The 23,237-nt window shown below is 40.3% G+C and overlaps 2 protein-coding genes across 2 annotated transcripts; both read right to left on the bottom strand.

Annotated features, from left to right (window-relative positions):
* Positions 1 to 91: 91 nt before the first annotated feature.
* Positions 92 to 8,530, bottom strand: LOC122979050 (germ cell-specific gene 1-like protein). Its single transcript, XM_044346219.1, has 5 exons — positions 6,641 to 8,530; positions 4,222 to 4,269; positions 2,557 to 2,709; positions 1,716 to 1,827; positions 92 to 1,081 (listed from the first exon to the last, which is right to left on the bottom strand). The coding sequence occupies exons 1-5, from the start codon at positions 6,927 to 6,929 to the stop codon at positions 787 to 789; spliced, it is 897 nt and encodes a 298-aa protein (XP_044202154.1). The 5' UTR covers positions 6,930 to 8,530; the 3' UTR covers positions 92 to 786.
* A 3,229-nt stretch (positions 8,531 to 11,759) lies between these two features.
* Positions 11,760 to 23,149, bottom strand: sec23b (SEC23 homolog B, coat complex II component). The gene is made up of 19 exons (XM_044346216.1): positions 22,972 to 23,149; positions 20,886 to 21,113; positions 20,463 to 20,520; positions 20,229 to 20,315; positions 19,534 to 19,770; positions 19,127 to 19,209; positions 18,856 to 19,000; positions 16,495 to 16,653; positions 16,224 to 16,339; positions 15,976 to 16,099; positions 15,762 to 15,842; positions 15,559 to 15,648; positions 15,210 to 15,316; positions 14,754 to 14,907; positions 14,481 to 14,558; positions 14,211 to 14,372; positions 13,962 to 14,048; positions 13,577 to 13,798; positions 11,760 to 12,840 (listed from the first exon to the last, which is right to left on the bottom strand). Exons 2-19 carry the CDS (start codon positions 21,104 to 21,106, stop codon positions 12,751 to 12,753), a joined length of 2,301 nt encoding a protein of 766 aa, XP_044202151.1. The 5' UTR covers positions 21,107 to 21,113; positions 22,972 to 23,149; the 3' UTR covers positions 11,760 to 12,750.
* Positions 23,150 to 23,237: the final 88 nt, after the last annotated feature.

Raw genomic sequence — 23,237 nt, 5'->3', positions numbered from 1 at the left:
ATTTTAAATTCTTCACATTCTGGCATGATGTGATACTAAACTGACTGTTTATTCTTTCAATGGACCTTTATGGGAGAAACAAGCTGCCTCATAACTTTCAGCTCAGTTTATTGTGATATTGGTTCACAATGGTCCAACAAAAGTGTATTCCTCATTTAGGGTTTGTGAGACAATACAACAGTCATCGTGAACATCCAGAAGAACAAATATACACAACCATTCTGTGTACAAAAGTACTGCACACTTACACTCCATAACATATTTACAACATTGCTCTTTATATGTGTAGGCACATGATTCGCAGTATTTGTGGCTTTATTTCATAATGAATGAAAACCAGTTAAACTGTCACCCTGTCTTTGTGATTTGACAATCATTTGCATTGATTTATTGATTGACTGAAACGTGTTTAATAAGGCTATTAGCATCTGAGAGACCCTCATTCTATTTTTAGGTGTTTACCTGACAACATTTTCTTAAATCTACATTGTGGTAAGTTACACAAACAAAGAGAACCCACTTTTTTCCACTTTTTCCAGTTCTCAGCTTGTTTGGTTAGATTTCCCAACTATAACCCCGTGTGACTTGACTAACAACAGCAACAACACACCCACAGGGAGTAAATTCAATTAAGGCAGTGCAGAAATGTATCAAATGGAGCTAACGATGTGGCATGAAATCCTGTTAGGTGTTCAATCCTATAGTAAAACAGCGATGCAACACAAAGCTTCCATCCATCAAGTTGCCACACTGAGAGAAATGCCACCACTTAGTCTCCTGTCCCACTCAGCACTGTTCTTCCCCTAAAGACCCCTGAATGTCACTCAGGTCCAGGGAGTCTGCAGGTATGGGAGTTTTCCTGCCGCTATTTAGGGTCTGGCTGGAATAAACTTCCACAGATTTGGAGATGGAGTGCACAGACTGTTCCCGGAAATATCCGAAAGCCTCCTGCGCGTGCTCCTCCCGGATGCTTTGCTCAAAGGTCTTGCGCTTGTGCCTGAACTCGATGACGGTCTTAGTGTAGGAGTTTAGAGTGGTGACTGACGCACCCATACAGCAGGTGAAGGACGCCCAGGCCATACTGATATGAAACACAGAAAAAAAAGCAATTCAGCACGTGACTCTGTATCACCTCAGCTCTCCTTTTGTGATGAAAAATGATGAGTACTTGTGTAAAGACACAATCCTATTTTTCCCTCAATTTATTTGACACTGTGTTTGCTGAGATTATCACTGCTCCCCTCAACTATGCCGGTTCACATGTGAGATCAGATAATCATATCATCGCCTCGTGTACTTTTCTCTCAGGTTGGTCAATGCTCATGTTGTTCAATGTTGCTCAATGTTGGTCGAGAATTGTTTAGCCTCTGAAATGAATTTCCAGCATTCTGTGCATATTGTAAAGGAGTGAAATATTATCCCCTTATGCAATTCCAATCATGCCTGTATTTAGGGTTTGGACACCAAAGCCTAATCCTGCTATAACATGAGATCCTCAGGCTTTTTCATTACAGACAGTGATGCTGGGGAGAGGTGAGAGCAGAGATACAACCGACTATTTGAGGCTGCTACATGCAAATCCCTTATCTGGTTTTCTAATAGGTGTCAACTCAACCTTATTCGGATGACACTTTAAATAACGCGGCTAATCTGATATTGATGAAAAAAATATGGCTATGATCTTTAAGTTCTGCTGTGTCTCTGTGGAGTCTTACCAGAAGGACCAGCCATAGTCCCAGTTATAAGGCCTCCAGTCAGGTGGACCAAGACTGACGGTGACTTGGAAGACCTGTGTGTACATCACATGAGCCACCATGCCGAGAAGACCTGAAATCGAATACACAGCGTATCATTAATTAGCTCGCTGCATGATGTATGGTTCAAAAACAAAATTCAATTAAAATGTGTCTGCTGCAGGAAGATGATCATTTGTTTCCACAAGTACAGATTCAAAGCCTATTCACGTGCACACACATATACATACATATATGTATACGCTGAGATGACAAAGTCTTGATAGCCTTAAATCCCCATCCGCATAGTATGCATGTTCATTTTGAAATGAAAAACAAATATCCTCTTTAATTTTCTTGGAATTCATTTCGTCAGCCGCTGACAGAGACTTTTCTTAACCTTGTGACTTGTCAAGAAGATTCATTCTATTATTATTACACTCCTACGCCATAGATTTTACATTAAGTCTAGATTTATTGCTCATCATACAGGGGAAAACTGAAGGAATGGCTCTTTGGATTGTGACAGAATTCAATTTTGAGTGAGAGCTTCTTCATTTTCACTTCATCTTTTGAATTAATCTTAAAAGCAAAGGGCTTTGTCTTTAGTTATGTTGCTCTGCTCACTACAAGATGAGATCTATTATGTTGTTGTACCGTATTTAGGAGAGCCTGTTATCAAGAAACATAACCAGTAGTTGAAAATGGAATCACAAATATATTTATAAATAAATAAATAAATATACTTGAATATAGAGCAGGAAATTACAGACAGCAAAAACACTCAGAGCATTTTAGTTAATAACAAATAGACTCAGCCGACCTGAGAGCACAGTGAAGACAGCAGCGAAGGCATTGAGCTTGAGTCCATCAATGACGTTGCTGGAGTGGACGAGCTCTAAACACATGAGACTGAAGCCCACCACCAGCAGAACAATGTACAACATCTCAGAGACCAGTGACAGCCACAGCATCCCTGCAAAACAGGCACATTGGATTAAATCAAATGGAGACAACATTGAAATTTTAGTTCATTATTTGATGTTATATGACAACAATTCCACAGTCAACAATAGCTCAAAAATTGACTTGCATAGTGCTTGTAATTTGGTCAAACCAAGCAACATCATCATATTTGCCATGAAATTTGGTACAGATGCTGCACAAATGATTTGGTGACTTTTCCACTTGCGCCACCATGAGGTTGTGGGTTTTTTTGGGAAATTTCTCAATAACTATTGGATGGATTGCCATGGAAGTTAGTGCAGACATTCACATTCCCCTCAAGATGAATTGTAATAACTTTAGTGATCGCCTGACTTTCCCTCTAGCGCCACCATGAGGTCACAATGTCAATATGTCAAATTTATGACCAGAGAGCTACAAAACTAATGACATTCCCATCATCCCCTGTTGTACTTTGTGTTTAGTGATAATTAGCACGCTGACATGCTAAACTAAGACACTGAACATGGTAAACATTACACCCGCTTCAAATGCCATCATTGTTAGCCTGCTGACGATACCATTTAGCTCAAAGCACAACTATGCATAACTTTTAGTCTTGTTTATACCGAATTGCTGATGATTCGTCTGATATAACTGAATTGAGCTGTGAATAATTTTCTGAAACACTGATGAGTTTTAGACAATGATTTTGATTTAATCTGATATTTAAGTGGTTTCAGAGGCACCTAATCAGGGTTGATGTTAACATGTCAAAATTGTATCAAATACACGCAAAGATCAAACACTGCATTATGTCCAATGAGCCTCTCGTCTCTCGTGCTACTTAGTCATCCTGACATTTCACCCAGTGACATTCAGACGACATTGTCAATACATCTGAAAATCCCAACACTTAACACTAAATGTGTTCAAAATGAAAGTGGGGTTCTTGTTGTTGTGATAGGAGCAGATCAAAGATGACACTGCTGAAGTATTTCCTGTACATGACAACAATGGCCCTGCATAGCTCAGTTATTTCATTTTAAGTTTAAATGTACACATTAGTATATTTCATTTCATTGTTAGGTGTTGAATTCCAGTTTTGGCTTCGAACACAGCAGTGTACCGATACTGTCACCCTGCAAATACTCATTATGAAGACTAGAAATTTGAAAAGGATGATACATTTATCTGGAAGAAAGACCAATGTGTGCTTCTAGCCACTATATTTATTTTGTCAAAGCCATTTCTACGGAAGATTAGTGAGGACGCCTCAACATTACACTATCATAAACTCCATTTACAATAGTTACTCCTCTCCTTTCTCACCGATATTTCAAGTCAAGCCTCAAGACAAAATTACATTTAGAAGGTGCTTTGCAATAACAGCATCAATGTTTGGAGTTATTATTTCCTTTGAAGATTTAACTATAAATTCCCTTATTGGAAGCAAGAGAAGAAAACAATGTTTTGGCCGTGTGACCTTTAAAGTTGACTACGCAGGTTTATATTCAGGTTTGACCTCCTAATGGACACTCACCTTTCTCTGACGCAGGGGCCAAATCAATGAAGCTTCGGCACATCTCACCTGGCAGCACAGCAGAAATAAAATATTGTTATGGTGACGCAGCACAGACGCAGACTCACAGTAATATGAGTAGTTTGTTTGTCGAGGGACACGGAAGAGGACGAGACATTGAAAAGGTCAGGGGGGGGGGGGGCGTTGGGATTAACAAAGAAGACCAACGACAAGTTTACAAGATTGCAAATACATAAATACTCTTATCTATGAACTGATATAGATTTAAATCCTAATCTGTAGTTTATGTACAGGTGTGTTTCACTAGATCAGCTCAGATGCAGTATGACCTCCTGCCATGTGAATGCTCACAGCTTCATAGTTCATAAGTTCAAAAATTGAATAAACAGAATGTTTAAATTGAGGCAAACTGTATGTCAGAGATGCAGCTTTTTGGGGGCGTCTGATTCAGTGTCACCAGATGGTCTGTTGACACTCAACATCTGCTTCTCGTCCTACTGAATTACAGGTACTTTGCACAGAATTACAATCACTGTGATACAGATTTATTAACACTGTAATAACTGCCTTGCTTGTCAAACCATGAACGTATTGTGACACGTAACGAGACCCTGAGTCAATTTAAGACACATATATACATAAAAAGTGACCCTTTACACATCACGGCACTTTCCTGCAGATGTGGTGTTTTCCTTCTGTCATCTGTCGAACCGAGCGCGTCGCTGGATTTGTTGTAAGTGGAACACTTTAATCAGGTAGAAGGGAGAGTGGCAACAGCTGTTTTGTGGAAAAACTCATCAAGGCCCCTGTTAAATAATCCTTATTAACTCAAGCTGTTCCAGCGAAACCCACCCCCCCCCTTGATGAGATAGACATGTGCAAGCAATTCCTACTAGAATAATCTCAATATCTGGGTCATTTCTGTTCTCGTGCATTATAAAAAAATAGTTAGTTAGCACATTTAGCGCAGGCTGATGTCAGAGTGGTGTTTGGGACAACTCTGACATCAGGGAATTTGGGAGATTGATGCCGTAGTAATTCCAGATCTAGTTGCAGTGAGCCAATCACAGAGGAATAATCTGGCCCGATTACACCTTTGACCTCAACTTTTCATGACCCCCCGCCCCTTCTGATGCACACATTGATGCACACAACTCATCTCCCCCCACCAAGCCCCTTGTTATTAAATTACCACTCCAGTATGGATAATTTCCTTTCCCATTTGTCTGAGTGAGGAAATGAAGCTCGCACACTGTTTTCATTTCACTTAAGCTGTAGAGCAATCACATCTGACCCTATCCAGTGCTGTACAGCCACCCACTTAAAGCCCTGAATCTGGAGTGTGAGAGCAACCTTCTCTCCTTGAAAAAAAAACTTCACACTGAAGCTCCCGAGTGCTGCTGTTTGCTCAGCACAGAAAACTGTTGTTTATTATCTATTATTTACTTAGTATCTAAAATTGCATTTGTATCTAAAATTGCATTTGCATGGATATGTCAACATTTTATTTCATATTAAAAAGCAAATTGTTATTAATGGCAGGCAATCATCTGGAAAATATCATGAAATGGAACAACCCAAAAAGTCCATTTGAACTGAGTGATCCATGAAGACAAATGAGGAAATTAAAATGATATATTCATAGAGGTGAACATTTGTTTATTTGGGTTTGTGTTACATAATTCGAAGTGTGAGTCACTGTTTAAGCCGGGTCAGACAATAGTCTGCTGCTGTCTGTGCATAATGTGATGATGATGATTTATTCAGTAACACTCAAAACGAAAGATTTTAAAGATAGAAGGAGTGAAATATGACCCAAAAAATGGGGCAAATGCAGTTTTAGATACTAAATATATAGCAATAAGAGTCCCTTATACATTTATAAGTAAAAGAAAAAAAATTAAATTTAAATTAAAGTCATACACAGCTGTTGAAAAAGTTTTTTCCTGAGTTTTCCTTCATTTTCTCATACTTCATTGGCCATTTCACTGATATAGACTTAAAAGACTCCTCCAATAAACATAACTCAAAAGTTGGAAAAGGTTAAACATCATAACATAACATAACATAACATAACATAACATTACATAACATAACATAACATAACCTTTTCAGGACCCCTAAACTGACACAAATTGGACCATGGACCCCTGTTTGATAAGATTTGTACTTTTAGATGTTTTATGATAGAAAGTGTATGAAACCCATGACCCAAACAATCATACATTCTGTCACTGTGTTACTTATGGATGGAATTGTAGTGAAAATAAATGATTCTCCTTTTTGCTAGGGACTCCCTGGACCAACCTCATGGACCCCTGGTGATCCCCAGACCCCACTTTGAGAATTACTAAGCTAAGACACACATGCACCTAAAAACACACACACATACACAAACACACACACCTTCTCGTCTTACTTTCATCGTGGATGTTCTCCTCACATGAGAACCAGATGCCGGTGTGGAACTGACGGAACAGGAACCTGTCGTCCCCGGTCTCCCAGCTGTACACCACTTTGTTAGGGTCTGTCTCGTTCACTCCGTAGTCTATGCACTGGTGCGTCCGCAGCTTGCTGCACTTCGGCTTGGGTACTCTCTGGGTTCCCACGCACCAGTAGGTCGTTATGAACGCGGTTATGGAGAAAAACAGGGCGAAGAAGTTCAAGCCAACCGACAGAAGGGACCTGCATTTGCGAGTCGTCTTCATTGTCCGTGAGAAGGATGGAGGACCGGAAAGTTCATGGGTGCAAAGAGGAATAGGTGCTAATGACCAAACACGCCAGGTGTGGTAAGGGTCCCATGTGGCACTCCAGTGTTCCCAGAAATCTCCATTGACGCGCAGGATATAGGCAGCATCCTCACACTGAGCCAAGATGTGTGCCAAAGTGTCACATCTCCATCATTAGACCTTTCCTCTCTCACACGCGATGCCCCACGAGTGTCCAGCCTATAGGATGTCACGTTGTCAAAGGATTTGACGCTTGCTTGCAACAAGTGTCGGATTTTCTCATGATGCTCTCTCTACCCCCCTCTGTAGTAGGATCACAGTAGGATGTATCTCCTCCCCCCCATTGCTCACAAACACTTAGTCTAGGCTGCCATGTGTGAGACAAAAGTTAAATTAAACACAGAAATCACTAATAATAAGAGCTCGGCAATATCTGCAGGCAGGTTTTAAAGCTGAATGTCAGAACAGGAAAAAAAAAAAGCTCAATATAGTGACTAAATTAAAGGACGACTCCAGCAATTTGGTATCATATTTTCATAAAGTTTAGGGACTCACAAGAGACAGATTCAAACAAAAATGATGAAACTTGAAGCAGCACGGACCGAGATATCCTGACTTTTTGTCCCTATAGGCTATGTCAAGCTCCAACTGGATCCTACATTTCCCATAATACAACTCGATAGCATTCATTTGAGTCAGAGAAGTGCTCCTTTAACTTCACAATTTTTAAGAGCAACGCCTCAACTAATATAAGTTTCTAAAATAAATCTGAGGCCATTTTCTAGACTGCATGTAATCCCATTTTTAGATCACATTTATCAATAGTGGTTTCACTCTGTTTCTGCTGATATTGCAGTGTTATGTGTGTGAAAGAGTAGCTTGGAAAATGTGGTTTGAATGCCACTAATTGTTTTCTTTAATGTAGAGCTAATGTCTACATTCCTGTTTGTCTTATACTTACACATATGTTTATTCTTGTGCACATGTTGCTCTTGAAAAGATCTCAATGATACATCTTGTTTAAATAAAGGATTAACTAGCTAAAATAATGCAAAGGCTAATTAGGTTAACTTCAGGGACTAAATTCAGGGTCCCCTTTAAAGAATATTGATTTGGGCCACTCTTGATTAATTCAGGGGCTTATACTGTATATTGGTGAATATATGTAACTTTTCAAATTCTGACTTTGATTTTCGCTTTGAGTTCATTCAGTTCAAAAATATGCTCAACAAAAGCACATTTATCTGTCAGTAAAATCAATCAAACATAACAAAAAGCAACTTTATAATTATTCCTTGATAAGTTCCTGACAACAGTTGTGGTTTTTGTAATCCTTGCCTTCCTTTCTGAGAATCAGTTCTGTTTCAGAGAAGTTGAGGTCATGAAGAGGACGATGAGCCCACCCATTGTGCTCTGCACACTGTGAGAAGTACAGATGACTCCACAACACTTGAGCGTCTGCAGTAAATGTCTTCTAATCAGAATTGCGCTGGATCACACAGACAACACAAGCGTTGGCATTTCAAAGACGTTTTCCCATGAGGACTGGGATTCTTGGTGTGAGTACGAGCTAAAAATACAAACCGTTTGAGCTTCTCGGTGTTAAACAGTGTTTACATCCCCGCAGTAAATGAGGCCAGATAGGCCTGACATCTCTGTTACCTCAGCAGCACGCCTTCATCTTCAGCCCTGGAGGCTAAGCTGCACTTCAACATGACTCTGAAAAACTGACAAATCAGGCCAAGATTCTCTACCAAAGTGCCTCAAATATGGCTGAATAAGCTGCTGGTGATATGGCAGTTAATTAGCACCTTGGCACGGTCTTGAACATAAAGGTGATCAAAGGGTAAGAGGCACACATGCTTTTGTAATCACACAAGATTAAATGCCCCAATTCTCCCACTTCAAGTACCACATGCTCTACATTATACATGCTTATAGGCAAAAAAAAAACAAAAATGAAATATGAAGAACTACTTTGATATTGTTGAACATATAAGAATACCGTGGGCTAAGTTATAACTGTGTTAGTAAACCCTACAGGTCTCTAGGCTTCAAAAAGTGCTGTGTGTCCTTAAAACACCCAGTGGCTTTTGCCAACAGCTGACAAGCGTCTTATTTAATATCAGCAGCATATTGTAAGTCAGAACAGTTAGCCACCATCTAATAAACACTGATTATGATGTCCGTGTGGATGGTAATAGGCTGCCTGCTGAGTTTGTGGAAATGACAAGAATTTCATCCTTGCTCAAATAAACACATTTTCAGTCCTTCAGTTTAGTGTGGGGATATGGATGTTCAGCCAAACACATATCCATCAAAGCCTTAAATTAGGGGAATAACGTAGTTTGCAACATTTCAGATGAGGAGGTTCTGCTATGTATCCAGTGATGAGGATACTTAACTATGAATTTCAATAGGCTATTTGTGTGAATCTGGGGTCACATACGACTGTTGTTGCTCACCAACAAAACCTTGAAATGATGTCTGTAGATTTTCATATGCCAACGAAAAAGACTTAAATTATATCAAAATGATAGAAAATGATGCTGGATCATGTTCTCCTTATTGAGAGGTCACAATCTTCAGGCTCTTTGACACGGACTGGTGAACCATTAGCTTATGGTGGTTAATGTTAGCTAGTGTGTGCTTTCTTTACATACTGTAGATATTGCTGTTTAAGTGACTGTTACTGAGTCAGTTTACTGATTTCATGATCCTCTCTTCTTGTGCTATTATTAACTATGTCATAGCATTTACCGTGTTAGATCTTAAGTTGGTATACTAAATTTAATCATGGGGTCGCCATGGCTATGGTGTTCAACAGCTCAACTTTATTGCTTCTTCTTTTACATCTTTTCCATACATTCCCAACATCCACTTGCAATATCATCAGTACATGACACCTGAGTTGTCACATTGTGGTCACAGCGGCCACTGGTCGGCAAAAGTTACATAGTCTTGCTTTAAATAATTGGATTAAGTGCACAGCTTTCCTCACAGTTTGTGTCCCAAACACATCACAGTGTTCTCCTGACTGACCAGATTTTATAGTGATGCTGCATTTAGTTCCTCCCTGGAGATTTGAGGGTGCGTTCTTCTCTTTTCACCTTAAAACACATGATTTCTAACTTGCTTTCACTTGTTGCTCACTTATACTTATGCTATGATCTACTACATACACTGTATTTCCATACAAATTAATTATTCATTGTTAATTTCAACAGAAAATGTCTGTTCAATTGTCTCATATTTTTACTATTTTATTGTATGCATATCACAGTTTACTGCATTAACTTCTGTGAAATGCAAAATTAAGTTTATTATTATTAAACAGGAAGGTCTTTGAGAGCTTAATTTCTTCTTGGGGCGACTATTCGCCCATACTTCTGTGGCCATAAACATTTGACCTTTTCACACACAAATTTTCAATATACAGGCAGACTTCAGTTGTAGCTCCTAGAATTGAAATCACTGAGAGGAACAAAACTACTCTATTTATGGTAGGCATCATCTGACCACAGTATTGTGTCAATCATAGTTATATAAACATGCTATGGCATATTCTATATAGAATACTTACATAAGTTATCTGGGACAGAAGCCAGAATGGATTTCTCTGGCTGATGGACTAGAACTGATCTGTTAGGATTTGATGGGAGATAATAAGATGACACATTTCCTTCCAGCTTTGCCTAAGCCTGGGAATCACATGGACATGAGCATCATGTATGATCACTAAAGAAGAAAAAAAAAAGTGGGCTGAGAGAAATTTTAATGTTCTTTTGTTCCTCTTAAGGACAGCACAGCTGCAGCCTTTGCATGCGTTGAAGGGGTCAAGCATATAGAAATGAAGATTAAAATGAAGACAGCGACATGATTGTTTTTCCTTTATGAGATCATTACAGTACGGCCTCAAATCACACAGCACTGCACCGCTCTACACTGAAACATGGACGGAGCTAAAAGAAGCTTTTGGTATCCATGTCAGAAGAGATTAACAGTCATAGCATTGCATCTTTTCATGTGGCCTTGAATACCTTGGGAGCATATGTGGCTTCAGAGTGCAACATTGTACGACCTAAGCTCTTGATAGACACAGACTTCATTTGTATTTCAGTGGCAACTTCCGCTTAAAGCTGCTAAGAGTAGAATTTGCCTCTTAACAGATAGCCCCAAAGGATTAGTCTTCATAATCTGCAGTTCACTGATCCTCGAAATCATACTGTCTGGGTGCTCGGAAATCAGCTTACAGTGACAGTAGATGGTGTGCAAGTGGTTTTATGATTGAGATTGCGTGTTGTGTGGGTTTTATGTACAGTAGTGACGAATGAGAAAAAGACAGTTGTTTAGGGAGTGTCGTTTCCAATCTCCGCAGAGGATGTGTCACCTAGTGTTGTAGCAACATGCTGTGTGCCAGTCTCTCGCATGCCATCTTTCAAGCCTGCTGTAGTAGGACAGTAAGGCCTTCTGGTCTCTCTGCTGGACACAATGTGTTGCACAGTAGAATCAAACACATGCCTGGTGCATGAAACAAGCTTCCGTGGTCTGCTGTGACGGCGATTTGATGAACCTTGTACGCCACTTAGAGTAACGAGGACAAAAGTTTTGACTTTGTTTTGTCAGTGCGAACACATCTGACCCATGGATTCACTTGCTGAGCTCACTATTAATCAACAGAAAGGACTTATGTCTATGTATGCATCACAAACTGATTCTCATCATTCTAATGTACGGTGGCCTAAATGTGCCTTGTTAAAAAAAAAAAAAAGATGCTCATATGAAGACAGACAACATAGGCAGAATGCGTTTTCGTGCCAACAGGCCTTTATGTGGATAGCATTAAGAATCCAGACAGGATCTAAATCAAACAACTGTCCCTTTTATACAGCCGTACAGTATATTAAAGTTTGATTACAAAGACACTTAGGCAGTCCTTGGGTGCAAAATACCAGATGGTGAACAAGACGGGATGAGTGGACTAAACTATAGAGCGCCCTATGAAGTTAAAATAAATCTAAATGTTCGTCATTGAAAACAGTCATCAAATGTCTCACTTGAGTCGATGAGATTGACTTCAATTCCTCAGAACATTAATCCTTGTCATTCAGAGGGAATTTTCTTGGAAAACACTTAAGGTAATCCATGTTGGATCGTTTTTTTTTTTTTCTTGTCACTTTCAAATATACTGTGATTAACAAGCAGTCAGTGTGAAGACTGATTCGCCCTGTCCACATTCCTTGACCAGCGTTAGAGGTACCGTTATAATTTATTAATTCTAGACACGTCATCTTTAGCTATAGACAAAGCAAACATATATATGCGTCCTATTAAACAGCACTTTCAACCGAGTGTGTTGCAGTGGATACACGTTTTAGGACAAACAGTGAGAGAACAAACAAATTAATTAGTACTCTAATCATTCTGCATGTCAGAGGTCGTAAAATAGAAAACAGAGAATTTGATATTGCTTGGTTGAAGACAGTCTGGTTCTGGAGTACTGGAGCCGTTTCTTATAAATAACAAGTTAATGAAAATGAGTAGAAATGTCACTTGTTTTCTTTCATTAATACAGGAATGTGCAGTTTCCCCCTTGTTCTGTTCCTTTCATATCATGGAAATGTCACATGTGATTCAAGACAGAGCACAGTAAAAATCAAGCAAGCACATACAGTAGACTCTCCGGGTTTGGCTCCTTTACAAAAACAGGGGAAATGTTAATGGATCCCTATAGCAGAACAGGAATGTTGTATCACTCCTTCTTCTTCTTCTTCTTATGTTCTCCCCATTTTGTGGATATCTATGCAGAGCTGGACACAGCCAGTTTCTTCAAGTGGTCCATGAAGACCTGCAGGCTGACGTCATCTGTAAGGATCGGGGCTCCTGTCTCCTACAGTCGCACAGGCAAAAAGGGAGGGACAAAAATAGTGGTTGAGTGTTTTACTCTTCCTTTCAAACAGATCCTTCATGGCATAACTCTGATCAATTTAATAACCAAATGCATTTATCAATAAGATTAGTTTATGTAAAGACTCAGATAATCTCATTCTCAGGCTGTTGTAGATATATATTCACAATGTTTGTATACAGCAGGTTATGGTTCAGCTCTTACTTGACTTGGGAAATAAGAGATTAATGCTATTTTCAGCTTTCAATCTTCCCCACTTAGACTCAGAGGTCAGCTAATCCAAGACCTGTGTTTGCTGACAGTGTAACATTAAATCTTCTGAGTTGTCACTGCAGATTGTTTTTCACTCAGGCTGCAGACCTCCAGGGATTTTTGGAGGAGGAAATGACACATTTTGGAAACTTTTCAGAAATTGTGTCATAGTTACTTATGTTTATGAATGCGGAATAAACTGTCAGGGGGCTGCGCATGACATCATCTCATTTAAAATGAATGTGAATGTATATGCTCTCACATTTGAGAGCTGAAGAAGCTGAAGAAGCACATACACACACACAAAAAAACCCCTGAAAGAATTAATAGAGATGCCATTTTTAAAAACCATAGTCTATTTCCATTTTGCTTTTAGAAGACTAATTATTCACTCAGTCCATTTTAAAACATAGAAAGTGTACCACAAAAAAAAAAAAAAAGTACATTGTAGCTTATAATACAGTACCTGTCCCCAGGCGTAGAGGTTGTTGTGGGTCTGTGAGGGGTTGACTTTTGAGAGCAGGAAGCGAGCCTGTGAGCCTCCATGCTCTGTGTCGATGTAGCGTGGCATGGGGAAGCGAGTCTGTAGGATCTCCTGGGCGTCATCCAGTGGAGCTTGCAGGAGCTGTTTGAAGTTCTCATACTCTGCCATTTCCTGGTAGCCTGCCTTTCGCCACTGAGCTATGGTCTGTGAGGAAAATGGCAGAATTAAGTTATGTCTGCTGTTTAGTCTCAAGAAAGAAATTACGGAGACAACAGATATACAGATTTTTGGAGCTGAAATGGAGATAAATCAAATCTTGTGAAATGAACAGACGCTTTGTTGGTTAGTCTGTGGTCTGCTCACTCACCTCTCCATGGTAGATAACCAGCTGGAAGAAAGTGTCCATCAGCAGGATCCGATCTGGCAGGATACTGCTGCTGTCCAGGAGCACAGGCTATGAAGAAAAGATACACACAGGAAACGGTTTAGAATACAAAAACTGACAGACATTTCATATAAAAAGACATTTAGAGAAAGCTTCTAGGACAGGCCAGATGCTCTGCGACCAGTGGGATACATAGAACACTAATGATGGTGTTGAGGGTGTGAGGCTGACCTCTGGTGGCCCGTGGAAGGAGTATGAGTAGAGGATGGGCTGGATCATGATCAGGGACTGGGTCAGGTCCTGCCTGACAAAGTGATGCCTGTAATAGGACGACTCATCTGGACTGTTGTTGAACACCTGCAGGAAGGGCGACCGCCTCAGGTGGAACATAAACTGCAGGTGGAGGAGAGAGGAATTAGGTCCCGGGAACATCAAATTAATAAAGACTGTGTAATTCAATTGATTATTTATTTACACATTCATAAAGTAGTAGAGGTTTACCTGTGGGTAAAGCGACAGAGACTCTGACAGTTTGAAAGATGTAGGATCGTCTTTATTGAACTGGCCGAACTTCTGACACTGAAAGTGAGGCAGACAAAACATTGTTTAAACACTAAATGTGCCAGAGAATAACCTTTTTATATAACCTAGCACATCATAGGATTACCACAACACGCTATTTATAGTCCACATTCCAAACAAATCCAACGACGCATTGTTCTTTGCGTCACAAAGAGCAGGTGGTGCAGTTAGTTTTGGGGGCGTGCCACTCACCAGGCGGATAAGCTGCCTGTCAAGCCAACGCAGGACATCCGGTCCCTCCTCCGACTCCGCTCTGAAGACTCCCAGGCGAGCCATGAGCACGGCGGCCGCCTCTTGGTCGAATGACGACTCGATGTGCTGAATTTGGGACTGTGCGTCTGCCCAGCTTGAATAGGGAGGAGGGAAGCGAGAGAGAAGAAAGCAGGTGAATATGGGTGTGGTGTGAATGACGCACATGCACAAAGGTCTCTGAAGGCTTCGTCTCAAATTGCAGGAATGTAAACATCCTTTTGTTTGGCTGATATTGATTCAAGCTGTCACTTTCTACACTACACTCAGCAGCAAAATTAACTAGCTTGTGAGCAATAATATGCGATGTTGACCTAGAATAAAGTACAATTTTAAGTGCAGTCTTGTCTGTAATAAATCACTGTAAACTATATTTGTGAAACATAAAACCAGTCTTACTTCCTGGCGATGGTGGTGACCCGTATCCTCCTCTGTGTGTTGGAGTGCTGGTACTGGGTTACGAACTGGATTGCCCCTCGGCCGCCCTGAGGGACTGGTGCGTTGTGCTACACACACAAAAACAGAAGAGACAGTGAGATGTTCATCGCCTTCTTATTCCCTCTCTTTGCACTGACAAAAGGCCTTCTACTACAAGCAAGAAACCACATACAAAGCCATTGTTTGAAGACTTTTCGCTAAACAAACCCACCATCACAACTATTCACTCCTTGATGTGATTAGCTGTACTTAACCTCTTAACTTAACTTACTCAACCTACAGTAATCCCGTCATTTTTTTTTTTTTTTACCTGATTCACCACTTCAAAATAAATGGCCAAAGTGGTGGAGGGGTTGATACTGCACACTTTCCACTGGCTTGTGCCGCCGATACCCATCTCCTACACAAAACAGAGAATACATTATGGTGAATGCCAGTAAAGAACAGCTCTCAGATGACCTATTGTGTGAACGAAGGAATCTGAATGTCCCAGTTTCGGGGACAATGACTCACATTCTCTGAAACACAGGGACCCTTGGAGTTGAGTGAAACACAAGGTCCGATGGTCCCGCACACCTTCAGCTCCCTTGATGTCTACACAGACAGAAAGAGAGATATTAATTCAACTTTTGTGAGGTAGGTATAAATCTGTCCTGTGCTCTGATATGGATGATTGTGGAATTTTAGAAATTCGTGTATGTATAAATGACTACAATCACTTCTTTACCTTGACCTCCAGGACGCCTCCGAAGGCCATGCGGAAGTCTCCGTTGTAGTCTTTGTTGAAGACTCTCTGGAAGGTTTGTTTGAACAGAGAGGTGTTGAAGGAGTCTCCCATCACTATGTGGCCCCTGAAAATACAGCACAACAAATCATTAAGATTCTAAACTATCCTTTAAGAATTGCATATCCATAATACTTAGACAAATATGATGCCCACACCCTGAACTGTTTTAATAGTAAGTGCTGACGTACCCAGTGAGATTAGATAAGCACTTCATCTCCAGCAGTCCGGTCTGGTCTAGAGCACAGGCGTAGATGTCAATGCAGTGGCCGTTTACTGCTGAACGGTTGGCCATGGCTTCGTAGTACTGTGTCATGCAAAAACATGAAACAACAGCTTTATAACAGTGAAAATATACTCAGTACACTTTAAGAAACTGATATGAATTTAATAAAGTCTTTTTTTTTTTTGTACTGTTGCAAATGCCAAGATTTGTATGAGAGGATTCATGCATTTGTTCACCTTGGTGGCTTTCTTCAGGTGGCGAGCGTTATCCTTCTGGATGTCATGCCAGGAGCGGATGGGAGTTTTCAGTTCATCACCCACCACCATGCCTGGGCCCTGGGTGGGGGGCCCTCCGATGAACAGCATCACACGAGCCCCTGTGTTGGGGAATGTACCCTGAGGATGAGGAGAGGAGGATTTGATTTTTAGTTCCCGCAAGTGCCGTTATATCTCCGCTCAAGTTACAATTTAAAATGGTAAGAATTTTATTCTACTATTCTACTCAATTCAATTCAGACTTTATTAAGGACATAGATCATGGGGGGCCCATAGCACAATAAAATTCAACAAAGAAAAGAAGAAACAAACAAACAAAAAAAGGAGACATTTCACAACGATCAGACATTTGCATACAGGATGAAACACCAACGGTTCCACATTCTAGACAAGAACCTGTCTGTCATTATAAGCCACCATGAGTCTCTTCATGCTGCCTTTTCTGTAGCAACACCGCAGGTGGGCAGTATGTAGTGGGGTAACAACAGCTTTAAAAAGAGAGGACTTCACAGTAAATTTATGAGCCAACATTTGCTTGTGCATACAACTTTCAACAGTCTGTAAATGTCATCTAAGATGTTGTGATAAGACGTCTTATCGATAGATCACTGTTTATGTGATGGTTTAAATACTCATTTTCTGTCTTTTACTTCTGAAAATCATAATATTACTCTTATTTGCATTATATTATGTTGATATCTATACCATGTTGTGAGCGTACCCTCAATAACTATTGAAGTCCAGCACTACATGGACAGAAAATCACCAAATCATCTGCGTACATAAGGTGGTTAATGAGAACATTACCAACCATACACCTGTTCCACATCCTTTTAACTGCACTGACAGATCATCCTATAGATGTTAAAAAGAGAAGAAGACAAAATACCGCCCTGTCGACCTCTATTATTCACATGGAACTGAACAGATACAGAATTTTCCCATTTAACTCTCATAGTCTGATGAGCATACCAGAAAACCAGGATTCTCACTAGAAACCCTCTTTGATATGATTTGTTAAATCATTTTTCATGATTTATATGATCAAAAGCTTTAAAGGCATCAATAAAACACAACAAAAATTACCTTTTGTATTATCTAAAATCTCCTTTAAGGAAAAAATACAATAATAATACAACATTAAGTAGTGAGTGTACAGTATGCACTTATTTAGATCCATATTAATTTCCTGTTGCACATCTGTACGGCTCATAAACTGGCGCCATTGTGGGTAAAATGGTCAGTACTGTGTTGTAGTACTTGTCCCAAATCCCTGTTTTGGGCCATGGATGTGAATAAAGAGCACTAATGGACTAGTGACCTAGTTCTCAAATTTGCCTTTTAAAGAAGAGTGTCAGCGGGTAAAGAAGCTAAGACTGAGGATCACTTGTGCAAATAAAGCACCAGTGATCTATAAAGACATTTGATGGCGCCGAGTATGGGTAAGTAGGGTTCACAACAGCAAATAAAACATAATTATAATACAAAAATTCTTAATTATTTTATCCAGGATTAAATTATTTTCCATCCTATTAGAACAAATCTGCCTCAAGTGACTGAATATGTAAAGAGAGTAATAAATCTGAATGAGAGCCTTGAGGGAATCACTCTCAGCAAAGGGCAAACCTCTCAGCCAACACTACAACAAAGTCCATAGTCCAGGAGTCTGGGAAAGTCTGAGACACACTGAGACATTTGGAACCGGTCCACGTAATCACAAAGCCCCTGGAAGGAGCTTTTAATATAATGTGAACATTCAATAGGAAGCAAACACGGATTCATTAAGAAAAAAGGGAGAAAGTTGACTCATTCACTGAAAACAATTAAACCAGCTGATAGTGGATGTTGACTGCTTTTTGCAGCTCTGCCATAAACGTAAAAGACCCATTCATCAAGTCAAATGCTTCTTTACGAATCAGTGAATCTGAAGTCACTGAAAGAGTCAAATTTATTCTAATCAGGTCTCATCTTCTGTCTGCTAAAGTAGAGTACAGCAGGAATGATCTGTTTTACTCAGTCAGTTACATAACCACACAGATTAGCAGTAGGAGAAGAGAGGATAATGATGATGGAGGGGAAAAAGACAGAAGGCAAACAGGAATCGGCCTTTGAACCAACAAAACAGAAGTACTGTTTCTGCAGAAGATAATCATCACAGAGTGTGTGTGTGTGTGTTTCTCAACGGTTACATGTGGCACAGTCATCTTGAAGAGGCTAAAGTTCAGGTTAGTTCCTCAATAAATGACTACTAATTCATTTGTTGAGTTTATAACTACATTATGTGTGTGTGTGTGTGTGTGTGTGTGTGTGCGTGCATTGTACCTCCAGCAGTCCAACAGCAACAGACAGTGCAACACCGGTGGAGCGGAGGGGCCGTTTACCCTGAGGAACGGGCCAGGGGTCTCTCTGAAGTTCACCAAGCAAGTCGGTCAGATTCATATCCACTCTGTGTACAGGCTGAAGGAACCTGGATATGAACACACACACACACACACACACATACAAATTAGACAAGAAAAGCACTCTTCAACATGGAGAAATGGCTACCATTAACTGACAAAGATACATGGGATATGCTGCTGCTCCTCCATACCTGCAAGAGGCTGCAGCATCGTTAGGTGCCGGTGGGCGTCCTTGCTGTCCTGCTGCTGCTGGCTTTGTTAAACCAAGCATCTCCTGAAACACAAAACACACACACATTGATAGTGGGCAAAGATCTCAGCTGCTTTGTTCCACAGATTTCAAAAGCACAAATTCTATGGGAGAATACAGTGAGCGCGATTTGAAGTGAACTAAAAAAATTTTATTGTAATAATATTAAATCCAACTATGTTCAGTTTAAGTCTTCCCAGTGGGGCATCCAACTTAGCTTGAAACATCATATATGTGAAAATTAACTTTATTCTAACGAAACTGTCCTTTGAATCTGAAAAATTATTCACCATCACTTTTCCCTAGAGCTCCCATATCAATCTCTCTAATCTCCCCCCCTCCTTTTACCTGGATCTGTTTGGAGGAGAGATCCTTGGTGCCTCTGAACACGTAGCTCTTGGCGATCCCCTCACAGCTGAGCTCGTGAACCTGGACCATGCGTCCAAATGTGATGAGGCCTACCAGGGCGTTGGGTGGGAGCAAGCTGAGCGACATCTGAAGGGACTCCTTGAGGGCCTGGAGGTCTTCTTCTTCCAAACATGTGTCCACCACATAGAGGAAGATCAGAGGAGTCGGAGGTCCGCGCTGCAAAGAGAATTTAAAAGAATTGATGTTTAATGTTCGGTTTGCTGTTTGTGAATGTATGTTTTTGAAAAAGCTTGCACTCGCAGAGACAATTTGATTCCGTCAGCGGCTTATATTACTCTGAAAACCATATGCATTATTTATGAAGTAAACCACTTGTTAGCCACGATAGCAGTCAGGCACTCAGTAGTTGATAAACCAAGGATGTTTTTGTATTATTTCGATTACTAATGCATCTTATAGCTGTATGAAGTTTTAATTACTTGTGCTTAAAACTATTGGCATTTATTATATATATTACATTTGCCCCTGGCTGAAAAATAAATATAAGAACTCCTCATCTATGGAGGTCATTATCCAAAATCGTTAATATTCACCTTTGCACTGTACATTTTCAGTACATATAATCTCCATGCACATGGCTGAGGTCAGAGTGCAGACATGTGTGTGGTATTTACCTGCACTATGTACTCAATGGTAGAAAACTGTGGCATGAGTTCAGCTGGCTGGTTCACTTCTGATATACCTGCATAAGAGGGAGGGAACTGCAGAAACACAGAGAGAATCAGATTAACCAACCTAATAAAGGAATGTTGCTTGTCCACATGTAGTTATGCAGGTTTTGTAAAAGTGACTGCAACTATGAATATCAAATACAGCTCTAAAATTATCCTGTGAACGTCAGTACTCACCGGGTTTCTCTGGAAGCAGAAGTTGCACGCCCATATTTTTGCTCTGAAGTCAACTTGACTGTAAAAGAGGGATCAAAACTATTTAGGGTTTGCATCCAGTTGGCGGGAGAGTAACTGTGAGCGATAGTGGGCGGCTGCACAAGGTGTATGTCAAGTTCTTTTGTACCACACCTACAACTTAAAACTGAAGTACTACAGTTACAAATGTTAAGACCTCAGCAGCTGATGCGTCAACAAATAAACACACAGCAACAAATTCAAATTACTGCAACCTACAGTCATCCTCATTTACATTTACTCAAAAAGTACTAAAATTAGAAAACATCCAGAACACAGTTGGCAAAGGACAGTTTCATAGATGTTTTTTAAACCATTCCCATTTAAAAGATGGCAAAAAGGGCATTGTTTTTCTGTGTAACTCACCACAGTGGGTTGAGCACTGCCTTGCAGTTGGCACGGCTGCACAGCACTGGTTCATATTGGACCGGGGGGAGGTCAGGCCTCTCCTTCAGGGGTGTGAAGAGGCAGGAGACTGGGACCACAAGCCTGGTGGCTTCCAGACGGCTGGAGGGCCAGAGGTTCCAGCTGAATCTCACCCCGTCCCTGTCTTCATTCTGTTGGATGAACTCCTGGTAGGTCGCCATCACCGAGCTGCAGCAGAGAAAGAGCCCAGTGAGGTTGTCAGTCTAATGGAAGACCTGGAGATAATCACTGTGACACTCTGAACTCGCTCCTGTTTTTGTCTGTCTCTCTAAAACTACCTGCTCTTTCCTACTGGCTACTGTCATTGAACACCTGCTTTTTTATTACAGGTGTTCTTTTGTAGAATAAGACGTAGATACTTGAAGGCATGACGCACAAAGCTGTCACCAGGAAACCTGACCAGCGTGTTTGGTGTGGAAGAGTGCAGTGTAGTGGAATCCCAGAGGTATTTTAAGCTCCACCTTTGTTGGCATGTGTCAGTGAAAAATCAATGACGCCTTAAGCAAAGCATCACCAGGACTCCTGTTGTAGCAACTGTGTACTCTCCCTCTTTCTCACCGCTATCACAGGACACAATAAAACAATATTTCAGCCATATTATGAGAAGAATTTGAAAAGACGGCAAAAACAAAAGTCACAATCTTTTGTTGTCAGCTGGACATACAATTTGTAGAGAGTTAAACTACTGTAAACCTGACAACTGTGTACTAGGTAGGGATGCAACTATTGATTATTCTCATTGTCTGTTAATCTGTTCAATTAATCAACTAATCATTTGGTCTATATAATGTCAGAAAATGGTGATGTGTTTTGTCTGATCAACAGTCTGATCAAAGATATTCAGTTTACTATCACATAAGACAATGAAAGTCAGCAAATTATCACAACAGACACTGGAACTAAGGAAATGTTTGGCACTTTTGCTTGAAAAATTACTCTCATAATAGATGACGATTCATTTTCTGTCAATATACAGTAACTGTATAATCTCCTACTTCACCTAATCAATTAATCATCTAATCATTTCAGCTCTAGTACAACAACAGATTGTTCAAAATTGTTGATTTGCTTTTAGTAAATAAATAAGAAACAAAGAGAGGGGATGAATTTCTCAGTAGCTAAAAAACACAGCTGACAAAAGAATTATCCACACTATAACTTTAGTTGGGTGATTCAAGTATCCATTTAGAGCTGAAGCAATTAGGCAATAAGTAACAGATTAGTCAGGTGACAAAAATAATCTGCAATTATTGTAATAGTTATTTGACACTTTTCAAGCATGAACACAAAACATTCCATAGTCCCAGCTACTCAAACGTGAGGATGTTGCTGCGTATCTCTGTCATGTCTGTAGGAAGTTAGAGTTTTAAACTATAAAACAAACATTTTGAAGACATCACCTTGAGGAGATTAATCAATAATGGAAAAAGAATTGTCAGCTGCCCCAAATCTAATGTTTCTTTCTATTTGTTTGTGACCTTTGACTAGCCATATCGACAGAAAGGGGAGTGGAAGTGATACTGTTATGTGGGGCATGATATGGGGGGTACCACTCTGAGGGAAAGTACCGTCATCCTTTACTTTCAATCATACACAGGCATCACTGTTTAGAGCAAGTCATACAGTATAGTGAACCTGATTACTTAGAAGTGTATAACACAGGCTACAGGCCATGTAACATCACTGATGAACCCACCAGTGAAGGTCAGTAAGTTAACGTTAGCTGTGTGTCTTGAACAGCATTTCTACTCAGAAATTATTCAAATATAACCGTTTTCGCGGTGTGTGGTCGCACAACGAGACACACGAATAACAACCACGGTGGTTGTAAAAACCCAATGTAATTAACAGCAAATGTTATTTTAATCATCATCGTTGCCAAATGACACACCACTGCTCTCTCGATAAACGCTACGTTGAAAAACTGGCTAACGGAATGTAGCATTAACCTACTTCCTGTCCCCTTCATAAATGGAAGCAGAAAACAGGCGGCCTACTTTCGAGCAAAATTAAGACGAGAGCTTACCTTTTATATCAGGTTGGCCTCGGGTCTAGTCAAAGAGCTAAACAGTCTATTCTGCTGAAAACAAATTACAGCATTTGGAGGTAAAAGCCGACGGATGTACAGGAGAACAGAAGACGACGGAGAGGGGCTCACTCCTATCTGCCGGCTGCTGTACTTTACTAGAATGACGTGTTACTCTAAGTTCAGACGTCTCCTATTGGTTCTTCTTTCCATGACGTCACCAGGGCGTGCTCTGCGTACGCACTGGGAGAGGTGCCTATGGGAAA

This window comes from Thunnus albacares, chromosome 3 (genome assembly GCF_914725855.1).
Source record: "Thunnus albacares chromosome 3, fThuAlb1.1, whole genome shotgun sequence".
In the NCBI taxonomy this organism is placed as follows: Eukaryota; Metazoa; Chordata; class Actinopteri; order Scombriformes; family Scombridae; genus Thunnus; species Thunnus albacares.
The sequence above is the reverse complement of the archived record's forward strand: the minus strand, read 5'-3'. Positions and strand labels throughout refer to the sequence as shown.

Bases quoted from the DNA above. Each gene is read 5' to 3' on its own strand.
- LOC122979050 (XM_044346219.1), bottom strand. From the start codon at position 6,929: ATGAAGACGACTCGCAAATGCAGGTCCCTTCTGTCGGTTGGCTTGAAC. The intron at 4,270-6,640 runs GTAAGACGAGAA...CTGTGCTGCCAG, and splicing joins GGAGAACATCCACGATGAAA to GTGAGATGTGCCGAAGCTTC. The intron at 1,082-1,715 runs GTAAGACTCCAC...GTTTCATATCAG, and splicing joins GACTATGGCTGGTCCTTCTG to TATGGCCTGGGCGTCCTTCA.
- sec23b (XM_044346216.1), bottom strand. From the start codon at position 21,106: ATGGCGACCTACCAGGAGTTCATCCAACAGAATGAAGACAGGGACGGG. The intron at 20,521-20,885 runs GTGAGTTACACA...CCTCTTTTACAG, and splicing joins GCAGTGCTCAACCCACTGTG to TCAAGTTGACTTCAGAGCAA. The intron at 20,316-20,462 runs GTGAGTACTGAC...GTGTTTCTGCAG, and splicing joins TCTGCTTCCAGAGAAACCCG to TTCCCTCCCTCTTATGCAGG.